Source organism: Electrophorus electricus, chromosome 1 (assembly GCF_013358815.1).
Source record: "Electrophorus electricus isolate fEleEle1 chromosome 1, fEleEle1.pri, whole genome shotgun sequence".
NCBI classification, from domain to species: Eukaryota; Metazoa; Chordata; class Actinopteri; order Gymnotiformes; family Gymnotidae; genus Electrophorus; species Electrophorus electricus.
In genome coordinates, this window is record NC_049535.1 from 4,071,041 (window position 1) to 4,093,297 (window position 22,257).

Consider the following 22,257-nt stretch of genomic DNA (forward strand, 5'->3'; position numbering starts at 1 on the left):
GTGACCTCCCTGAGCAAGGTAGGATGACAAGTGAAATGGAAATTTTAAGAAGTAGTGTTAATAAAAGCCAGCGTAGTTTAGTGTTTACCAAATGTAAAATTCTTACAGTTCTAACCATCGTATTTTAGATTAAACGTTTGTCACTGAATAAATTCATATGATGGACACTGAGTTAGTTTTATTTTCAACTTTCATATTGCAAACAATACAGGTAACCATTCTCTAAGTAATCTACAATAGATGATAGGAAAGACGAGTTAAGAGTATTAAACAATTTTTAATCTAAAGAAACTGCAGCACACATTTGAATTAACCTGTAATACTATTAGCAGTCATGACTTTAAACTAAAAATCACAAATAAAAAGCCATGTTAATGTCATTGGTAACCCACTACCATCTCTGCAAAGACTTAAAATGACAAAGTATCATACAGTAGGCCTGACGATTATTAAAAAACATGGGATTTCAAACACCACCTGATTGTGAGAATGTTTAAATCAAAAGCAAGTCAGTGTCTTGTGATGCAATATCCTACAAACGATCCAATGATCTCTTTAGTGTCAAAAGGTGTCTAGTCTAACCTAAAGTAACATCATTCCAAGTCTCAACAGGATATTTGGAAGGAGTAAAGGCTCGAAAATGTGAATGAGGACATAAGACTACAAGTACAGTAGTTCGGAGGAGGACATAGCTAGATAAGTAGAGGAATACTCCACAGATTCTGGCTCAAGGTGCCCATGACCTTCCCCACTGATCTAAGAACTGCCACCCCTGCCCCAACTCTAACCAAAAACACTGTGGGAGGAAAGGCAGCGCTAATTTCCGATCAGTGAACAGGGCCGCCACCGTGTCACTCGCTCATGTCCATGTCCTCGTCCTGCGGCTCGTCACTGTGGCCATCTGACTCCCCTCTCCCGGCGCTGTCGGCCCGAGCGCCGACCACCTGCGGGGACAGCATCGTCTCCACGCTCCTCTCCCGCTCTTCCTCCCTCTCGCTGTCATAGCCCTGCTCCTCTTCGTCATAATCCCTCGTCACCTGCGATAGGAGGGGGGTCACGTTAGCCGAGTCCACGTTTGGCACCCCTGAGCGCAGGAGCTGTGAGGACGTGTACGGTACCTTGACGTCGCCCTTCTCGCCATCCGTCTTCCTGTCTCGCTCCTTCTCCTTGTCTTTGCTCCTCTTGCTGGTGGAGCGCTCCCTCTTGTCTCGGTTGCGGTCGTCTTTCCGCTCGCGGTCCCGTTCGCGGTCCCGTTCGCGCTCCTTCTTCTTTTCCTTCTTATGTCTAAGCGACAGTTCAAATGATAGGTCAAAGGGGTCAAAACACTGGAATCTGCAGGGGGAGGGGGGGGGTACCTGAGCCATACCTCCTGGGAGAAGGAGATCTAGACAGTCTCTTTTTGGGAGATTTTGACTTCTTTGGCGAGCGGGAGGCACTGCGGCTCCTCCGGTGGTGTCTGCTGAAGGAGGAAAAGAAAAAACCCTCAACTGAAGACGTGTTATTTTGTGTCCATGTGCGCTGAGCACCTTGTCAGTACATACCGGCTGGCGCTGCGCGAACGCCTGGCACTGCTGTAGCTCTTCGGTGGGGTTTTCGAGCGCTTCCTACTCTTGTCCTCTTTCCGCCGATCCCTACTTGAGAATCATCAAAAACCAAATGGTCTAGAAGAGCAAACTTGTCTCAAAACTTCTCATTGCAGAGACTGTATTGAGACCATGTTATTTTCCCTTTGTAACCCCCAATCCCTTTTCCCACTTTTTGAGAACAAGTACTGCTCGTCACTCTGCTCACCTTGTTCTGGACCGTCTGTTCCTGTCTTTGGAGTGAGATCTCCTCTTCCTTGGACTCTTCGACCTCCTCCTGCTCCTGGAGTGAGACCTTCGCCGTGACCGGCTCTTTGAACGCCTGCGACACAGCATGTTTTAACAAAACAATGCTGGCTCAAAATCTTAAGAGCATGGTGATGCTTAATGCTTAAATTAAACTTTTTTTTTTTTTTGGAGAGGGCAACCTCAGTGTGCATGATTGTTTCAGAAGTATTTTCCTCCAACCTGTATTTGGAGCGGGACCTCGATCTCCTTCTCCGTGACCTTGAACTCGACCTCGAATGCTTCCTTTTGTCATCCTTCTTATCTGAAAGAGACAATGAACATAAAACCATGCAATACATTACACAAGGTGTATCTGACCTGTGGACAGGTATGTTTGGCCACTCTGCGGTCAAAGAGACTGTCCATAATTATTTCCTCATGTCCATAATGAGGTTAGCACTCACTTCCTGGCTCAATGGCAGCGGAGATTAGAGACTGGGCCTCTCTCACCCGCTTCATAGCCTCCTCAATCTCCTTGTTTGATGCGTCTGTCTTGAGTCCAGGGTTCAGGTTCAACCCAGCGGCCAGAGGGTTCAACCTGCAAATAGTGTTGCAGTGAGCAGCTAAGCACCTGTGCCCTGTAGTCACTGATTAGGGCTCAAGTATAACCTGTTACAGAAAATGCTTTAAAAAAAAAAAAAAGAAATCCTGAAGTAATCGGAAGTCTGCATTGGAGAGTTTCAGACGCTTACTTGGGATCCATTGATGCCATAAGCTTCATAAGCTGCTCGGCTGACAAAGACTGAAGAGAAAATGCATTCAGTCAGTTCCTAGTTTGACATGAGTAAATAAGACAACTATAAAGTGCAGTGTTTTTCAGCAGCTTTGAGTGAGAGGTGTGTCAAACCTGAGGGTTCATATTGGGTCCAGGCATGCCCAATGCTGCCATAGCATCCATGGCAGGCCCTCCCAGACCACCCAGTGCTACGCCACCAATCTGTAGGGCAAAGGAATCAAAAGGGTGAATACAGTATTCAGTTACATGGTCCTTGTTTTATAGACACCTCTTACATTATGTTAAAAGTAGGACAAACACTTACAGATGGCATTGGATTGGGTGTGGGGAGAAGCCCGCCTCCTGGCAACAATCCTGCAACGGCATTGGCTGGAGCGAGCAGTGATAGAGCTTTAGATTCATCTGGTATCACTCCTGCAGCATGAGAGCCAAACAAAAAAAAACAAAACAGAAAAAAAAAAATAAATAAAAAAAATAAAAATAAAAAAACACACCCCGCAAACCATGAGTTAAAAGGAGACCTTTGATGCATCCACCACACCAACAGAACCACAAACTCAAGACAAGACAGTTTTTTCCAAGTCTACAATTGACTGACATCAATAGATGATTTTCAGAGGTATCTAAGAGATGAGGTCCCTTTACAAATGCATATTTTCATGATACTACAATAAGAAAGGGAAAAAAAAAAAAAAAAAAAAAAAAAGTCACTAGACACACTTCCAAGATGGTATCACCTGAACTCGATTTTTTAAGTCATGAACCAAATGTAAGCAAGCATAGCCGGCTGTCCACTGGGGGTGTGCTCTCAAGTTTCATTAGATGTTTTATGAACAAGCGACTCACGTCGGCGGCTTCGCTATAAAGCACACAAAGACATCAAGATAGACAAAACAGAGTTTATGATTCGGGGGTCAACATCATATGACAGTTCATTACTAATGGGTTGACTTACCCTGAATACAGAAATTTAAAAAGTAGCATGTTTTTTCATTGGGCTTTTGCTGGTGTCCAAAGTTGAATGATCTGAGCCTACTAATTCTGAAAATCTTTTGAGTGTCAAATGTGCGCTATGTTCAAACAGGCACATATGTGCTAAAGGTCACAACAGCAGGAAAGGACAAGAATACCCTGCCAGCAAAAGCCCACTTTAACTGAAATACAGAGCTTCCCAATGCTGGAGAAAGAGAGTGAAATAACGCAGATGTTAAGTTTAATAACGCAGGTCTCGTGACATGCACGTAATCCGTGGGACATTGCAGCAAAACTGCAATCAATATTTTACTCCACACAAATAATTTCTCTTCACTGAAGCACGAGAGAGAGAGAGAGAGAGAGAGAGAGAGAGAGAGAGAGAGAGAGAGAGAGAGAGAGAGAGAGAGAGAGAGAGGGGAGACTTGAACAGGACAAGCTGCAGAGGACAAAACTGTTGAGTGGGGTTTTCTGCTTGGTCTGGTTTATAGGACTGGAAGAACCAGGGAAAAGAACTGGAAAACACAACAACAAAAAAAACAAAAACAGAAAACCACTGTTAAAAAAGGTTTTCAGCCTATATGAGAGTCAAGTGGCGAGGATGAACATTACATTCTAGACCACCGCAAACACTATATTGACTTAATTGTGTCACATCTCATTTTCATGAGACCACTAACAGAGAAACAATGGATTTAAATGTGAAAAAGGTCCAAGGTGACAGTCAATGAAAAGAGTGCCATAAAATTAACTGAACAGCACAACTGATTGTGTGTATGTGTGTGTGTACGCACCACTCCCAGGGCTTACAACACTTGCACATGCAAAACCTATAAACTCTAAAATTATACTTAAAACACTGATCCTACCATGCCTTCCTGTTAACATGCTTTTAAAACAATGCATTTTTTAAATCCTTTTCATCAAATATTCTGATTTGAATTATTTGAGTATGCACCATGTAGAATACTATTTGATGCATCCAAAAGAGATGTGTCTCTGGGAAGCATCAATGCAAACAGGCAGGCACATATGTAACAAAATAGTAACTTTTACACCAGGACAGGCCATGGGCTGAGCACCTGTCATTTTAAAGATTATAGTTCCCTGATGGTAGCAGAGGAGCACTGTCAGTCATCAGCCGGCTCTGCAATTGCCTTGTCCACTACAAGAGTCACACACACAAAAACACACACACGACAAAAAAACAAAACAAAAACGTAACAAAAAGCTGTGAGTAAACCTGAGCTGTAAACAGGTACAAGCCCTGTTCATTTGACTCCAGTCTTTAGGCCATTTCAGCTCATGCCCAACCAAATATTTGGTTGTGTACTCAGTATCTATTAATCCATTTGGAGAACAGTGGTATTATCCTCACATCCAAGACTGTGAAGAGGTTGGATTGGATCAAATGTGAAAATACCACATGCAAATGAATGTCCTGTCATCTTAAAGGTAGGCACAAACCTTCAGCAAATGGGACGACAATCAAGGCTCTGTCCACGAAGACTGTGTTCGTCAGATGCTGGGAAACTCCAACTGATTCAGATTCGAGGAACTTTACAAAACAGACACGTGAAGTCACAGGCAAGGGAGAATCACTGAAAGAAAATATAAAGGCTTTTGCAAGGTGTACATGTAATGTTTGGACACACCTTCTCCAATCAAGCAAGCTTAAATATTTTTGCACTGTCTGGGTGAAATGTTCCCATGTATTTGATATCCCAAATCCCTGCATTAAAGTGAGCCAGTGTTACAGATACACCGTCTGCGCTCTCTAAGTCTGCCGTCAAATGAACGTCAGAGTACAAGCTCTGCACAATCCTACCTTAACTGCAGTTATGACGTGAAGCCAGATGTTTTTGGACAGGTGAAAAACATCAAAAGAGCAGAATATAAGTTAGCTTTTTTAAGTGTATATAAAATATTTAGCCTGTTATACCGCTTAGGTTTGCAGAGGTATATACTAGCTATTAAAATGTTATCCATTGTAGAAAAATCCATAATGAATAATCTAGGCTGTGTCTAAAATTTGGTGGATGACAAAATGTTGCATGCACAATTCAGTCAAAAGACAGCCAATTTAGAAAAGTTTTAAAAAGCCAACAAAGGTATATACCCCATAACACTATATAAATGTAAACAAAAGAAAAACTTTTCCAAAATACCCAGCAGGCTGTATCCTTGGAAGGTAAGGAAACAAAGTGCAGGCACGTTGACTAAAACAAAATACTAAACCTCATTATAAATGCTGCACTGGTTGAACAACTGGTCGCGTATCACTGGCTTGTCAAACTGAAATGCCACAGAATTCGCATTTCGGCGTGTCTGGGCAGTGAAAGGGTTATGCAGCCCACCAGGATTCACGTTTTGGTGTGTTACTGGAGTAATAACAGGGGCAACCATCGACATCCCATGGTGACTGAATTAACGTTATCTAGATGGGTGGAAGAGCCTGTTCACTATCGTAAAGTGAGTTTAAAGGTTTCATTTCCCCTTGAGCATGAATACGTATGAACCAGCGTTCATGAACGCATGCTAGCATACAGCTAACTGGAAGTAGCCACTAGAAGAAAAGTAATGACTCCACGCTAGTTAGCTAACGCTAGAATGAATGAATGAATATGTCTATCTAGAGCTGATTAAACTACCTAATCTACCGTAAATGACAAATGGACAGAGCCCCATCATCTCATGACCCATTTCACTTCTTAAAGAGCAACGAAAACCATAACAAGACGTTTATCGCGACTGACACAGATGTTCCCACAAGCTTGTTTCCTTCTCGCGCTGCAGTAGCTAAGGTTCCGGAACAGAACACGACGGTTAACGGCAGCTACGCTAACCTAGCTTAGCTTATTTTAGCCAAGATGTAGCACAGCTCGCTAACCGCAGATGCACACCGTAGCTACTCACTCGGGTGGGAATAGCTTCAGTTCTTCAATATTACCCAGGAACCCAAAAAGTGTCCTCATCTGCTCCGAAGTTGTGCTGGGAGACACATTTGTCACTTGGACTACGTTAGTGCTCGAGTTCATTATTGGGCCCGCTGGTTAGCAAACCTGCTAGCTAGCAAAATTAGCGTTAGCTCGTAGGAGCCCAAAATTTAGAGTACTAAACCGCACCACAGACGGTCAGGTCATACGCGTTTAAATGTGTGCACGACGCAGTTCGTTAAGCCCGGATTCAGAAGGTTTGTTATCTTATTTCGAACATAGGCTGTGGCTTAATGGGTCGCGAACCTTCCCGTTTTCCTCAGGACCGCTGCAGGAGAATTCAGAGACGTTAAGAGATATATTTCAAAATAAAAGGCTCTTATTGTAAAAGTAGTGCACATAAAGGAATTTTAAAACGCTCTTTGTGAGCGTAACCTACAGAGCCCTGTTGGTGACGTTCCTTCTTAATAAAATTAAGGCGTGGCCGCGACTTATTAAGGAAACGATAGAACCATATCATAATGCGATAAAACGAATTTGTAAGGCGTGGACGCGAGATATATAAGGCTATGAAACGATTTAGTGAATCATCAAGACCATCAAGATAAGTCTGAACAGATAATTATTTCAAGTGTTCATTCCCACACATTAATTAAGTCGTGCGGTGATTTTTTTAAAGAAGTAATGTCACCAGCAAGAGCGCCATAATTTACATATCAAGAATGTATGTATTTTTGTTTTATCTTTTACAGAACTGCTTTATATTTGTATATTTGTATCAATAAGCACTTATAGCTAATTTACTCTTTCTTTGTAGTACCTTGGTCAAATTCTTGAAAACAGCAACAAATGAACTTTTTTTACTCCTAAATCAAGGTTCGCATAGGACTTTTCTTTTAAAATGTCGAGACTGTGATGATTGTTACCAGGAAGAACATGACAAGAATGGAGTCACAAACAGAGACGAATGTCCTTTCTCGTACAGAAAGAAAAGCGCTTGAAAAGGCTAAATTGATCCAGAAAGAGACTCAGAGGAAGACGTTTAAAGTCGTGAGTGCATGGACGTATTTTTTTTTCTTCTCGAAATATCTAATCTGAATAACAAAATCCACTGATTAAGACCAATGTTACAGCCGGCAGAAATCCCTGCTGATACGGGCTTGTTGTGTCGACTGTAACAAGTTGTCTTGTGTGTTTTTAGCAGTGTTGAGAGAGCTATCCACGCACTGATCTAGCTACGTTACTTACTGATTGCCGCTATGGCAGTTGCTTAGGTACAGAATTTGTCAGGCAAAGTAGATATTCGCCGAGCAGTAGAGAGGTTGTCTGCAATTCTCTTCCGAAGAGTTTGTCTTGGTTTAATCCATAGCGCTGGAGACACACTTTCAAACCCAGATTAAGTCTGTATATAAACTGAACAAATGGTTATTTTCAATGCTGAATTACTATTGTCATTGCAATCCAAGACTGGGTTTAATTCATGTATATAAATGTAAATGGGACAAGTTGTGTGTACTGCAGTACAAGACTGGTTTTGTGTTCTACAGCAGTGCACACGCCTTGTCCCATTTACATTTATGGCATTTAGCAGACACTCTTATGCAGAGACTTACAAAAGTGCTTTTTCATTTCCCCATAGAACATATTCTGGCCAGTACAGTAAGTTAGAGTCCAATATACCAATGAACTAGAATACTGTTGAAATACAGAGATCAATAAGTGCAATAAACAATAAGTACTAGAGTTTTAGTCGACAAAGAAGCAGTCAACATCATTGTAATAAACAATACCCTACAATAAGTACTAGTTTCAGTTAGTCAACATGGGAGCAGGTTCAGTGGTCATTTAAATATTCCACAAATGGATGGGTCTTTAGTCTGCGTTTGAAGACTGCAAGGGGCTATGCTATCTGGACAGCAGGAGGAAGTATGTTCCACCATCTAGGAGCCAGGACGGAGAATACTCTCGATGCTTGTCTTCCATGAGTCTTGAAGCATGGTATTTCAAGCCGAGCCGTACTTCAGGTTCAAAGTGCTCAGGGTATGGATTGGGCTTTGACCATTGACCTCATGTATGGAGGGGCTGGTCTGTTTTTGGCTTTGTAGGCAAGCATCAAGGTTTTAAATCTGATGTGTGCAGCTACTGGAAGCCAATGAAGGGAGCGCAGCAGTGGAGTGACATGTGAATTTCAGAAGATTGAAGACCAGTCGTGCTGCTGCATTCTGGTCAAGTTGGAGAGGTCTGATGGTTCTTAGAGGAAGACCAGCAAGTAGTGAGTTGCAGTAGTCGAGCTTTGAGACGACAAGAGACTGCACAAGTGCCTGGCAGCTTCCTGCGAGAGAAAGGGCCAAATCCTTCATATGGTAAAAAGAAGTCTGCAGGACCAGGTCAGATTTGAAACATGAATTGAGAACAACAGCTGGTTGTCCAAAGTTAAACCCAGGCTATGAGCAGCTTCAGATGGTGATATCAGGGAGTTCTTGTAAGGGTTTGGAGTTCCTGGGATGTATAGAAGCTCGATTTTAGTGAGGTTGAGCTTCAAGTGGTGGGCTGTCATCCATGTCGCAATGTCAGTCAAGCATGCTGAGATGCATCTGGAGACCTGCATGCCGGAGCGTGGAAAAGAGAGAAATAATTGAGTGTCAACAGCATAGCAGTGATGGGAGAAGCCATGAGACAGTTTTACATCAGCAAGAGAATGAGTATACAAAGAAAAGAGTAGAGGGTCTAATACAAAGCCCTGTGGAACACTGGTGGAGAGTCTATATGGTTTGGATGTGGATCCTGTCCTTGTTACCTGATAGGACCATCCCTTCAGATAGGACTGAAACCATTTCCATGCAGAGCCAGTCACACCAAGTCTGGAGAGAACAGAGAGGAGAATGTTGTGGTTTGTTATCCATGTGCAGAAAAATTCTCATAAACTAATGACATTACAATTAACCTTTCTGTTAAATGTTAGTTTGTAGCAGACATAATGTAGAAATTCAGTCTAGGACTAGGCTTTATCTATAATGTTTTTTTTAACTATAGGTGGCCAGAATCCTAAAGAAATCTGAATGTGAACGAACTGAGGAGGACTTTGCTCTGCTTCAGTGCCATCAGGATACGGTTCAAGAACTAAATAAGCGTCAAAATCGAAGAAGTGTCCTGAAAAGGAAGCAAGAAGAGGTAGGATTGTCAACTAGCTTCTTAAACTGTAATCGGTTTTATGGCTTTTACTAACTTCCACCAGATTTCAACACAGAGAGAGCCCACTTGCTCCCATCAATTTGGCATCCTTCATTCAAATCTTTCTCCAAAGCTTCTGCCGCCTAAGACTCTCGCACTCAGCACTCAATGCGTGTGCACACAAGATAGCTGGCAGGGAGGGAGAACCAAGTTCCCTAATTGGGTCATACAGCTGGACTGTGTTTAAAATGTTTCATTGAGGGGGGGTAGCTCAGCAGTTAAGGTTTAAATTAACTAAAAGTTTCCTGGTTTATGCCCCACCACTACCAAGATACCACTGTTGGGCCCCCTTAATTGCTCAAACTGTACTCAGGCATAAATGTATGTCGCTTTGGGTAAAAGCATCCGCTACGTGATGTGACTGTTAAGACCCAGCTCTCCTAAGGCACTGCTTTGTTTTTGTGCTGTGCTGCTTTCAGCTCTTTGATGATGCTGAGGAACTGAGGACCAAAGTGAAACAGTTGGCTGATGCGATTTGCCAAGCCCAGCATGCTATCATCTACACAGGGGCCGGCATCAGCACGGTATCGTTGACCTCAGTCATCCTGCACCTGCTTTCCTATATTCCACACTCAGTGGAAGTTTATAAAGTCTTTGTCTGACAGGCAGCCTCCATCCCAGATTATCGTGGACCAAATGGAGTGTGGACTCAGTTACAGAGAGGACAGACTGTCAGGTGAGTGATCCTCCTTACAGTTGTGGTCTTTCTACATCCTGTGGATTAAAGACTTTTAAGATCACCCAAAGATTATTGCCTGTTCCCCAGGGCATCGGACCTAAGTGATGCAGAACCGACTCTGACTCACATGTGTATCCGGATACTGCACAAACTGAGAATGGTATGTATGTCATTAATGCTTGAAATTCAATTAACAGGCCTTGAGTATAAAAATCCTGATTATTTAAATTGTGTGTGGTTATTCAATTAAAAACGGTTATTTCACAGATATGTCTTGCCTCCATGTTGTTCTATATAATGTGCATGTAACATTTTGTGCCTGTTTATGGGTAGGTTCAACATGTCGTGTCCCAGAACTGTGATGGTCTCCACCTGCGTAGCGGCCTGCCCAGACATGCCCTCTCTGAGTTGCATGGGAATATGTTCATAGAGGTGACCCTCACTCCCTTACAATGTCACTGATTGAACCATCTGTCATTTCATGAAAAACAAAAGCAATTCATGGTGTGTTCAGTTGCACCCAAAGCATGTCAGCTGTACACAGAGTGTGGGGCGTGCTTCTCGTTGGCCCCACTTTAATTTTGTGCCATGTTATTTGTCACCCCCTAAGCTAATGTAACTTGTGCTTTGGTGATCGAGAACATTTATTATCAGGCAAGGAGCTGCTTTGCACGTTTGCCGTGTGTAGCGGTCCAGAATTGGGCCGCTTCTCAGTCTGAGGATTTAATGTCACCGCACCATTCACATAGGTGTGTACTTCTTGCTCTCCGGTGCGGGAGCTGATCCGGCTGTTTGACGTGACGGAGCGCACGGCGCTGCACCGGCACGGGACGGGACGGCTGTGCGTGCACTGCGGGGCCGAGCTGCGGGATACCATCGTGCATTTTGGCGAGCGGGGCACCCTGGAGCAGCCGCTCAACTGGAAAGGAGCCGTGCAGGCGGCACAGCAGGCTGACCTCATCCTGTGCCTCGGCTCCAGCCTGAAGGTGGGCCAGCGAGGGTCTTGTACCTCCAGCTATTTCTGTTCTCACCTTTTGCGAGGTCGCTAATTTCACGTGTGTTCCTGCTGCAGGTCCTGAAGAAGTATGCCTGTCTATGGTCCATGAAAAAGCCAGTGGCTAAAAGACCCAAGCTATATATTGTCAACCTACAGGTAAGGACTTCGATAAGCAGACTCTTTTTGCTCTTGCAGTGATTGCTGTTTAATGTAAACGTATGAGAAAAAACTAACCATAATGACTACAAATAGACACAGGTTGATGTTGATTAGTTTTTTTGTTTTTTGTTTTTTTTTCTAAGTGGACACCAAAAGATGATTTAGCCACTCTGAAAATACATGGAAAATGTGATGATGTAATGCAGCTACTGATGGAAAAGTTGGGTGTTGAAATCCCAAACTACAACAGGCAAGAAATCCCTTTGTGTCTGGTCAGATTTTATATATAATGTGTGTGTGTGTGTGCGCGTATTTGTGTGTGTGTGTGTGTGTGTGTGCGCGCGTATTTGTGTGTGTCTAATATGCAATATATACATTTTCAAAGCTTAGATACTAACCCATGCTTTCTAAACACCAGAATAGAGGACCCAATCTTCATCTTGGCAACACCCCTGAGCCCAGAAGAAGAGGACAGTCACAGCCGTAAAGCGCTAGCGGCCCCTGCTACTTTGGAGGGCTCTGTGCCAAATGATAGGAGTAAAGCTGAAGAGAATATGATACAGGGTGGGTGGTTTGGACGAGGATATTCCAAAGCCAGGAAAAAAAGGAAATCAACATAGTTAACTATGGTTTCACTTCAGAAACATCCAGGGTAAGGAATATCAAAAGACAGAAAAACAAAAGTTAGCATATAAAGGCCTGAGTTAATTTTGCTTTAGACCCCAAAATTCTGTGATTTTTGTCAGTTGCAAGTCAAGGTGACTGGACTTACTTCTACACAAGTCAGTGACCTAGATGACATCAAACTATAAACAACTTCTCTACCTTGTAAGGAGACATTTGCCTTCTACAGCTAAAAAATAAGATGCCAATGTATTCTGTGAATCTATTATTTAGAACAGTCAAAAATGTCATTGAAACTGAGAAAACCAGACTAAATTTAGTCTTCACTGTAAGGAGTCATATTCATCCATGAATTATAAGTGAGCTGAGCCTTTAAGGGAACAAATAATTGTGCTATAACAGTGGCAATGGTGATTGGTTTCAGTATTAGCTGTTTGCACCTTATTATTCTCTCAGGTATTCAACCCAAGCAATACGTGGTGTTTTTACAAAACTGTACAAGACGCATGTAGACTTGGTTGTGCTGAAAAGATTTCTTAAAAGCAGAATTATAGAATAATGGATCATTGAAAAGTGATCTATAAATCTAACAGGATTTATGGAAAACCTGACTTGATATATTATTCTGTAATCGTCATAATCAGTGTTGGGGAAGCTGAAACCGGTCAGTGTTTACAGCCACTGGCTCTTTAGACGTGCTGGAGCTGGACAATGCATATAAAGTCATTCAGGGTGCTTTATGGCTAGCAGATGGGTTGTATCAGTGTTAAAGTAAATTGTGCAGTGGTCATAAATTCCAGCTGCTCTGCACTAGATAAAAGTAGTTAGCTATGTTAAAACTAATTTTTACAGACTACTAGGAATCCATTTCATAAATAATATATAAAGCTTCGTGACTAATAAAAAAAAAAAAAGAGAGAGTTTTGAATGGGCAATTCAACTAAGTGTAAAACAAGCTGGCTCCCTGAACCTAATAGATTTAACAAACTTAGATTTAACTCCAACACTGCTTTTTATACTGGTGTTTACATGAGAAATATAAGTAATGTTAATGAAGAAAATCTTTTAAGTTACTGATTTTTGCATCTCATCTGTGAAAGGAATTTACTGATCCACAAATAAATGGAGTTTGCATTTAAAAATAATGTTTGTTTAGTAATGTTTATCTACTTATTTACTATGTGTACCTTTAATATATCTAATTCAGATTAATATTTGTTCAGTAGAGGTTTAATCCAGTGATGGTTTGATTTAGCTACCTCTTGCAGTGTGTTTCCACAGATTAAACAATGCAGGTAAAGAAAGGATTTAGTCACAAGATTAACTAGAGTGATTGACAGTTACAAGCTAGATCTGTCACTCTGGACAGCGAAATGAGACACAGAATTTCCCCTTCAGTTTTCTGTGGTATTTTTAGTTGGTTTAGATTAATGTAAGTTTATATGGGTATTATATGTCTTGTATTTACAAGAAAAACCACTTTAATGCTTAAATGTTCTTGTTACTTTTAATTTTTTGGTGTGTCCTGAATAAACAAACATGGATTTAAAAAAAATATATCTTAGTCGGAGTTTTACTTTAATAAATGTAAGGTATCTCATGTACCTTATTTAATCATTGTAGTATTTTTGCATGTTTTAATAATACAGTAACCAAATCAAATTTCACAGTATTGTTTGGCAGAGAGTACATTTCCATAAGCCATTTATTGAAGAAATTGAAGAAGGATTAAGAGACATACTACCAGGGGACTATGTATGTAAAAACGTTCAAAAGAGGTTGGCAGGAGGCCAGATGTGAAGGCCCTTATAAAGTGGTTTTAGCAACACCCACTGCTATAAAGGTGGAGGGATGTGGAGTGTGGATTCATTTGAATAATTGCTCTAGGGCCCTGGATTTATTAAACCAGCACAACACGCAGAGACACAACCACAAGCTCCAGTGACTGACAGCAGACTCGATGATCGAGCTGCTTAGGCAGGACCGAGTGGACTTTCCAGGCCCGTAACTCGGAAGTGTCACTCATCAGACACCACTAGAGAGGCCACCTATAGACAGTGAGGATTCTGAACAAGAGTCTTGACTACAACTGGTAAACAGTCATTCAGACTCCAATGCAGATAACACAGTAAAGGTGTGAGCCTAGTGCCGCCCATACTGTCTCCATTAATGCTCCAGTTGCAATTGGATTACAGCTTCATCAAGAAAAAGTGAATTAAATCATGGAGTTTCCAGTGGATGTTGATGGAATTAATTGGGTGAGGAGCATGAACTGCACATTGTTTCTAATGGTTTTTGTCTGTACTGTTGCTGTGTCTACTGGTTTTCATACAAAATCCAGTTGACTGTAGTGACATGTCATGCTGTGTTAATCACACTGATGTAGAGGACTTGAATCACACAAGTGCTCTTAACTACACCAACCAGGCTGATGCCCAAAGGTACGTACGTCGCAAATGTAGCGTTGCCTCAGCCATGAAAAACTTGCTCATAACTTTGCAAGGACAGAAGATGTATACTGCAATCAAACACCCAGATAATGTATGGTTGTCCTGTTAGTTACACTGCTCGTACCATTACAAAAGATAGTTTCATTGCATGCACCAAAGGGAAAATTAAACCAATCATATGGCCCCTTCCTTTTAACTCATCCACATGCGTTAGGGGGACGCCTTGTGACTTTTGGTGTCTGATATATAATGCAAGCACTTCCTAAATAGGTATAATAGTGTCCTTTCGCCATCCTATGTCGTATTGTAGGGGGTAATGAAACTGACATAAAAGCAGAGTGGCTTAACACTACAACATTTCCAGATTGCTTTTATAGTATGGGGGGAACAGGTCCGAAAATGGGAAATTTTCAGGGAAGTGTGAAAAGATTTGGATCTCAGACCATGCCTCCAGCTGTGCTTATGGTAGAAATGATACCCTGAGTATTTTGACAGTTCAAATGGCAGAATTCTATATTCAAGAATTTCACCTAGTCTTGCCCAAATCACCACTGCTTGGGACGGTGTCACGGTTCCTGATGTTGATTGGATATGTGGACATAACAGATTATATGTGACCCTTGCAGCCAAATGGACAGGCCCACGTGCCCGAGTTATGTTAATAGTGCCATTTTCCATGATTCCAGTACCTAAATCCGCATTGATAGAAACCCATCATTATGCTCATCAAATACATCACCACATTGAAAAACGATGATAAAGTGCACCTTGATGCCATTGGAGTCCCTAGAGGGGTTCCAAATGAATTCAAAGCCAGGGTCAGATTGCAGCAGGATTTGAATCAGCGCTTTTCTGCTGGGTAATTATAAACACAAATGTAGATTGGATAAATGATATATATTATAACCAGCAGTGTTTTATTAATTATACTGATGATGCATTATTGGCTGTGGCTGAACACTTACAGGCTACTTCCTTAATGACATGGCAGAATCATGTGTCGCAAGATGTGGTGTTGGCAGAAAAGGGAGGTGTTTGTGTTCTGTTTGATGAGTCCTGCTGCACATTTATTCCTAATAATACAGCCCCTAATGGCTCCCTGACAAGAGCCTTATCTAAAATTCAGGAATGAACAATAGTGTTACTGGATGGGTTGACTCAATGTTTGGCAGTTGGAAACAACTGATTGTTGGCACTGACCAGTGTAGTAGTGGGAGTTGCTTTGTAGGCATTATGTGGGTGTTTCATTATTCTTTGCACTAGAGGTTTGATCATAAGAGCAGTTGATAAATCTATTTCATCCCAAATGTATACTGGATATCCAAAGATAACCATCTCCACCTCCTTAGCTTGGGAGATTACAGCCACATGTGAGACACAGACTGACACACATCTCGATGTTAATAACTGGGGTTAGGTTGTTACTTTAGCTTGTGGATGGTACTATATCCTTAGAGGTGAAAGGCGTCATTAGGCATATGCTTCTCCTTATTCTCCCCTCACAAATAATGATCCAATTGGGATATTTGATATTAACTTTCAATTGGCAAGCTTTGGTCATTTCGGCTAGAGGCTGGGGCTGGTTAGATTACTTGACTATCACCTGAGGTGGTGTGTTTTATAAATAGTTGGCAATTCAGCAGATGGGTAATGTAATTTTGTTTTAAAAAGTTTTATAATAAAACTTTGATATCCTGACTCACTGTGTCATCAGCTCCTGGTACCGCCGAGATGGCTGGTAACATGTGGTGATGGTGCCAACATAGGCTGGACAGCCAATGACCGGTAAGATCCTGGACTGAGTACAGGACAACCTCACTCATCATTCTAGTTAATAGTTAATGTGGTGTGTCCTCTTCAGGGAAAATGAGGAACAGCATACAGCAGCATAGACAGATAATTACATTAAAGTCTATCCTAATTTCAAAGTCTCTAATGTTTCTAACATTTTAGGTTTACTCCTAATTTGCTTTTTCTTGTTTTTGTTTTTTTGTTTTATTTCTATGTTTTTCTTGTTTTTGTTTTGTTTTATCTCTTTGACTACAATCAGTCAGCATTTAATCAATATTTACAAGTACAATCCAGTATATATTAGTTGTAACTGCATACAGCACGAGAATGTATTAAGGTTGCATACAGTCGAGCACATTGATGTACTACAATTACTCACATCATTAGAAACATCTTGAATTGTAATAACGTCATTACTCACATCATTTATGAAATGTGAAAATTGTGTTTATATAGCAGAAATGACAACTCAAATGTCCTACCCCATGTCTAATGACAGTTAAACATGGGCTCTTCTGGCGAGGATAGCCACCTTGGATACAAGGTGTAGGTAAGAAGGAAAAGTTGGGGCTAGTTTATTAACCTGTAATATCAATAGCAAACATATAGTGTTTTAGCTGTTTGAGTATATCATTAGATATATCGTTCATAGGTTGCAAACAAAAAATGTTGACTTTATTAGGTTCGTGACAAGTCATGAAAGGGGGGAAATGAGGTAATAAAATGATACTTTAAGAAGAAAAGTACGGATGGTTTAAAATAAACTGGGCTCACATAGAAAAAGGCCTCCGAGGGCCTCTGTGTCAGATCTCTAGAGGCCTCAGTCTAAGGCCAGAAAATCAATTTGCATATATTAACTAATGTATGATTTGAACATAATGGTGGAACCATGGAAAAGTATTATGAAAAAAATAAAAGTAGTTATGTAATTGTCCTTGAAGAAAATGTATAAAAGTTATGCCTACCTGAGACTGTTGGACATATTCCAGACTATGCCTTGTTTGTATGCAACTTTGATCTCACAAATAAATATTGGACCAGCTGTTCTCTTCAATTAATTCCAGAGTCTGCATCTTTATTTATATTTAGTGTGTATTGAATAAACTGTTGAGAATTTGTGGAAAAATCTAGGAACCACACATCCTTGGATTTCTTCAGGGCATAGTTATAGCCTACTTTTATTTTTCATTTGACAAAATAAAATCCATCAAGACCATTTGAAACTGATCTGATTGATGCATGAATCGACATTTGTTTGCGATTTAGGCTTGCAGTATTCCTCTAAGAGTATGGTACTGCGTATACTCTGGTGTGCTAGAGGAATCTGCGCGTGTCCCTACTGGACCGGCTGCACGAGCACTACCCCTCCGAGTACCTCTGCAGGATTCTGCTCTGTGAAAACTAGTAGGTGTGACCTTTTTTACTTCACTTTTCCTGACGAGGCTGACGTACAAAGCAGGGGAAAAGGAAAGGGGGGAAAGCAAGCATGCATGCGATTATAATTGATTATAATTAATTGTGGACCGCAGTCCTGCAAATTAGAACTTGCACATATGGGTCTCGTGTAGGGACTTTTTTTTTCGTCTTCATATCCCTCAGATTTTTCATACTTTTGCTGTGAAGTCAGTTTGTATGACCATATTTTTGTCAGATTCAACAAGCACTCGAAAATTCCACAATTTGTTCCAAGTTCCCATTGTAAACGTTTGCACAATAGTGTTCATTCATGAGAATTTTGTATTATCTTATTTGACACCAGAAAATCGTTAAGTGCCCTGCCCAATTTTGTCCAGAAGCATCATTCATAAAAACGTCATCCTCTGATTAAAAAAAAACTTTGTTTTCATAGATTAGCATAAGAAAACCCACCAGGATTCACATCTGCTGTTGCAAGTTGATTGCTGAGGGAGAATATCAGAGTGAAGATTAATTTTTATTTTCACCCATATTTCTAATGAAATTAATAAAGTAGTTACAGTCCTTTCATCAATGCTGTCTTTTTCTTTTGGCAACAGCTGTACACATGTATGACAAGCCTGGACCACTATTAAAAATGCTGTTTGTGCCCAAGAGAAAATGACCAGTTAGAGGAAACAAACTGGTGAGCATGGCAAACCTTCTTAAATTGCAAACAAATGATTTTTAAAGAACGATGATTTTGCCTGAGACCCAGTGTATCCAGCTACACAGGGTCATAAGAGCTGCTCTAATGGGCCCAGTCCAAACCAGTAGGCACTGGTGGATTTCCAGTGTGTCCAGCAACACAGGGCCATAAGAACTGCTCTAATGGGCTCAGTCCAAAACATGTAGACACTGGTGGATTTTCTGCTTTGTTTTGGAATTTACACCCTATTGGACCTCAACCATAATTCTAGGAGAGATTTAGTTTGTGTGCTGTTATATGGCTGATTTAGGATGCAGTATGTGGCCATGGATGGTGGTTCTAGACCAGCGAGAGACGAGCAACTGAAGGCCTGTTAAAGGCTGCGACTTTGAACACGCTTACAGGAGCAGCAGTGGTTGCAGAGTTAGATTGGTTTGTGCTTAATTGATGTAATGGACGACGACCTGGGCTTGTGCGCTGAAATTGCCCTTGAAGGGGTCCGGGTCCTCAGGTGCTTGTTTCCCACAGTGATTAGTGTGAAATAATTCTGTTCTGTCCCATGGTAACAAAGTCTCAAATCATACTCGATTCATTGAAATGGGGCACGGTCCTTTGAGGAGAATGGCTGTTGCGATGCAGTGACCCTCGAATCCCCCGCAGGTAAGCAGTTCCGTGTGCTGTTCCTGAGCACTGTCCGCACGCGTCACACCTGCAAGCACAAGCAGATGGCCATCAAATGGAAGGAGCAGCTGGTGGAGGATTCCACAGAGGACCTGGACTATGGCTTCCTGTCCAATTACAAGCTCCTCAACACGGCTATCACACACACCCAGTCCCCGGTGGCCGCCATGGGAGACCCCATCGCGCTGTGCTCCGTTGGACGCTGCAGGTAACCCAATACGCATGGGACAGAATCCACAAACCAGTCAGTCAGACAGTCAGTTGGAGTCAGTGCTTAAAACCCGCTTTAGGCGGTTGAGTGACAGATGAGTGAAGATGGTACAGGTTGCTTAGGCATGTGTGTGTGTATGCGTGTGAGAGAGTGCTTTGCATAAGATGCTAATTGCTGTTATTTTAAGCAGTGTTGTGATTACATCAATACATATGAATTCAATCACCAATTAGTACATTATAGGAGCGTGATGGTCGCACCCCCAAAAAATCTTCAAGACAGCATTTAAATCTGGTTTGAATTTCAATGAAATTGAATGAAAATGAACTAAAAATCCTTTCAACCAGCTTCATTTTACTCATACAGGCTTACTTATTTAGATAGACACCTCTGCAGCTTGGTCCGACTGACAGCAAAATGTCCAGCAACCATAGGTGTCTATTAAAGCATAATGTAAACATAAATATATAATGATAATGGCCATTGTAATGTCATTTGAAAGTTTCCAGTTTGGACTTGCTGACAAAACAAATTAACTAATATCAGCAGATGGGGAAACTGGGTTTTATCCCCAGTGAAATTTCACAAATGAAAATTAAATGTACTTTAGTGAACAAATCAAAAGAACTTTGAGAGGGCACTTGGTATCCTGACTATTACTACTCTAGGAAATGCTCTTTGGTGGCATTCTCATCCAGTTATAATTTTCTGCACAGCAGTGATGACCTCTGGGAAATGTGTGTTTTGAAAATGTCCACGGTCGGAATATTTGCGAAGGTCTGCATTTAGTCCATCAGCTACTTCCTGCTGCTCCTCCCATGGTAGGAAAGGGTCATCTGTTGATCCGAACTGGACAATGTGGTTTGCATTTGCCATAATCTTCTCCCATTCCCATGGCCGACTGAAATACCCTAACGTGACGAACAATGGATTTAGAATAGGCACCTTAATTTAAAAACAACAAACCAAAAGAGGTCTGATAGATGAAACAGAAAGGCAAAGGGTCATATGGCCAAAGGTTTCAGCTTTGGTTAACACCAAAGTGTACATTTAAGCTCATCAGGATGCTTGAGCTATGCTCACCACTTGCACGCTCATTCTCGTCTCCCAGGTCTGAGGTGTAGGCTCCCACCAGAACAATGCCAAATACCTTGTGTGTCTCAGCATATCTGATGTGCAGGTGGAGGGAAAAAGTGCAAGCTGTTATAAGTTGGAGAAACAGCATCACACCAGTAAATCTGCCTTCCCAACCCTTACCCAGGTCACCAACAGTCACAAACTGCAATTTTTGCTCAAATTCTGCTGACCAATAAGACTATAGAACAGATCTGTACACGTAGCTATGTGAAAATTCAGGGCTAAGTAGTGATGGGACATTCTATACCGAATCTCATATCACTATTGCAAAGCACACTGATTCCACAGTGTACCAAAGACTGTACCAAAGTTACTATTAACTAAGAATATCCGAAGCTCCCAACGTCCCAGAGGACTGTTTCATAGGTTTGACACTGTCCTATAACTTGCAAGCTATCTAAGAGGGTGTAAAATCCCCAGACATCCTTTTACTACAAAATTGGATATGTGGAAAATATGGAAGCAAAAATGGGGAATAAACGTTAAAAAGTCGCCCGTCGCCTCCCAATATAGTTTGTAACATTCTATTGTATAACATTTTCACATAAAAGGGAAACAATTATTTTTAACTAATTATTGCAAAACCTTTCTGACTAAACATCACTATTGATCATCAAATCTTTTTTATGAAGTATGAAAACAGTGTAGTGTTTGCAGTTTGCACTGCCTCTTCTGTAAGAATCAGTCCTGCTCCTTCACAGACGCTGCCTGTAAAATTCATAAATCAATAAAATTATTTACAGAAGAGTGTACTAGGAGAGAAGAGGACAGGCCACTGTGTGTGTACGCAGCTTTGAACCTATGGCTGCTATAATTCCTGAAAACCACCAGGTGTCACTGTTTTACACAATGAGGAAGAAGCCGCAGACGCCTGCCAGGGCTCCGTCTGCCTGTCGCTGCGGTACAGACCTCATAGCGGCGGCCGCTCCGGAGCTGTGACCAACGATTACGGTCTGTTCGTCACATCCAAGCTCTTTCTCCATGAAAGGCAGCCATATGCTTTCCCTGGCGGTGACTAAATCACTCCAAAGAAAAGCAAGAACATGTGAAAAATCATAAGTTGGGACAAATCTATAAACGGCTAAACTCCGTTTCTAATTAACTTGTCAACATACCCGGGTCTGGCATGTTTTGCAACTGACAGGACACACCGGGAATCTGCAGAGTACAAATCAAAAGATCTTTGAGAGGGACCCGGTATCCTGACTCTAGGAGGTGCTCTCTGGTGGTGTTCTCATCCAGTTATTTTCTGCACAACATAAATGTGCTACAGTGTGCGGCACCAAAAGCTAAGGAGCTACCGTTGTATCGCGTGAATAAACTGGTTTCTAGATGTTTCAGACAGTGCTGCGAAAATCACTACATCGTCATGCATGAAAATATGTTGGTCTTTTAATTACAATTAGCAAGAATCACAGGTTCGCCAAATTGACACGTTTTATCTTGCTGGCCACGGCAACATTACAGCTGATCGGAATCCAGTACTTTCATACCTTATTTATCCGTTCATTAACCCAGCCATACCAGTTGCAGTGCTTAACATCACCTGCGCCATTTCCCGGAACGATCACGACTTTCTTCGGGGACATTGATCGCATAATTTCTACTGTTTTGGGGTTAGAAAATGAACACACTCCCACTGGTTATCACCTGGACTGCAGCTGGTCCGGTCCACCGG

The 22,257-nt window shown here is 41.6% G+C and overlaps 3 protein-coding genes across 8 annotated transcripts; 1 reads left to right on the forward strand and 2 right to left on the reverse strand.

The window, feature by feature from the left end:
* Window positions 1-158: 158 nt before the first annotated feature.
* Window positions 159-6,869, reverse strand: srsf11 (serine and arginine rich splicing factor 11). Of its 5 annotated transcripts, none has more exons than XM_027011846.2 (12): window positions 6,496-6,869; window positions 5,047-5,180; window positions 2,912-3,021; window positions 2,719-2,808; window positions 2,564-2,613; window positions 2,276-2,409; window positions 2,052-2,133; window positions 1,792-1,905; window positions 1,542-1,634; window positions 1,367-1,456; window positions 1,119-1,284; window positions 159-1,037 (listed from the first exon to the last, which is right to left on the reverse strand). In XM_027011846.2, exons 1-12 carry the CDS (start codon window positions 6,615-6,617, stop codon window positions 852-854), a joined length of 1,371 nt encoding a protein of 456 aa, XP_026867647.2. In that variant the 5' UTR covers window positions 6,618-6,869; the 3' UTR covers window positions 159-851. The 5 variants fall into 5 exon arrangements, with proteins under 5 accessions (XP_026867647.2, XP_026867655.2, XP_026867639.2 ...); XM_027011854.2 differs by having other exon boundaries at window positions 1,542-1,631; window positions 6,496-6,868; XM_027011838.2 differs by having other exon boundaries at window positions 1,367-1,459; window positions 1,542-1,631; window positions 6,496-6,868.
* Window positions 6,870-7,460: 591 nt separating this feature from the next.
* Window positions 7,461-13,760, forward strand: sirt7 (sirtuin 7). 2 transcript variants are annotated; one of them, XM_027010641.2, is made up of 11 exons: window positions 7,579-8,555; window positions 8,655-8,902; window positions 9,549-9,686; window positions 10,166-10,270; window positions 10,352-10,422; window positions 10,513-10,585; window positions 10,759-10,857; window positions 11,175-11,411; window positions 11,498-11,578; window positions 11,725-11,831; window positions 12,000-13,760. In XM_027010641.2, exons 2-11 carry the CDS (start codon window positions 8,876-8,878, stop codon window positions 12,199-12,201), a joined length of 1,140 nt encoding a protein of 379 aa, XP_026866442.2. In that variant the 5' UTR covers window positions 7,579-8,555; window positions 8,655-8,875; the 3' UTR covers window positions 12,202-13,760. The 2 variants fall into 2 exon arrangements, with proteins under 2 accessions (XP_026866433.2, XP_026866442.2); XM_027010632.2 differs by lacking the exons at window positions 7,579-8,555; window positions 8,655-8,902 and adding an exon at window positions 7,461-7,565.
* A 3,835-nt stretch (window positions 13,761-17,595) lies between these two features.
* Window positions 17,596-22,255, reverse strand: rbbp9 (retinoblastoma binding protein 9). The gene is made up of 5 exons (XM_027012658.2): window positions 22,073-22,255; window positions 21,695-21,737; window positions 21,489-21,594; window positions 20,526-20,611; window positions 17,596-20,353 (listed from the first exon to the last, which is right to left on the reverse strand). The coding sequence occupies exons 1-5, from the start codon at window positions 22,175-22,177 to the stop codon at window positions 20,133-20,135; spliced, it is 561 nt and encodes a 186-aa protein (XP_026868459.2). The 5' UTR covers window positions 22,178-22,255; the 3' UTR covers window positions 17,596-20,132.
* Between the last annotated feature and the right edge of the window lie 2 nt (window positions 22,256-22,257).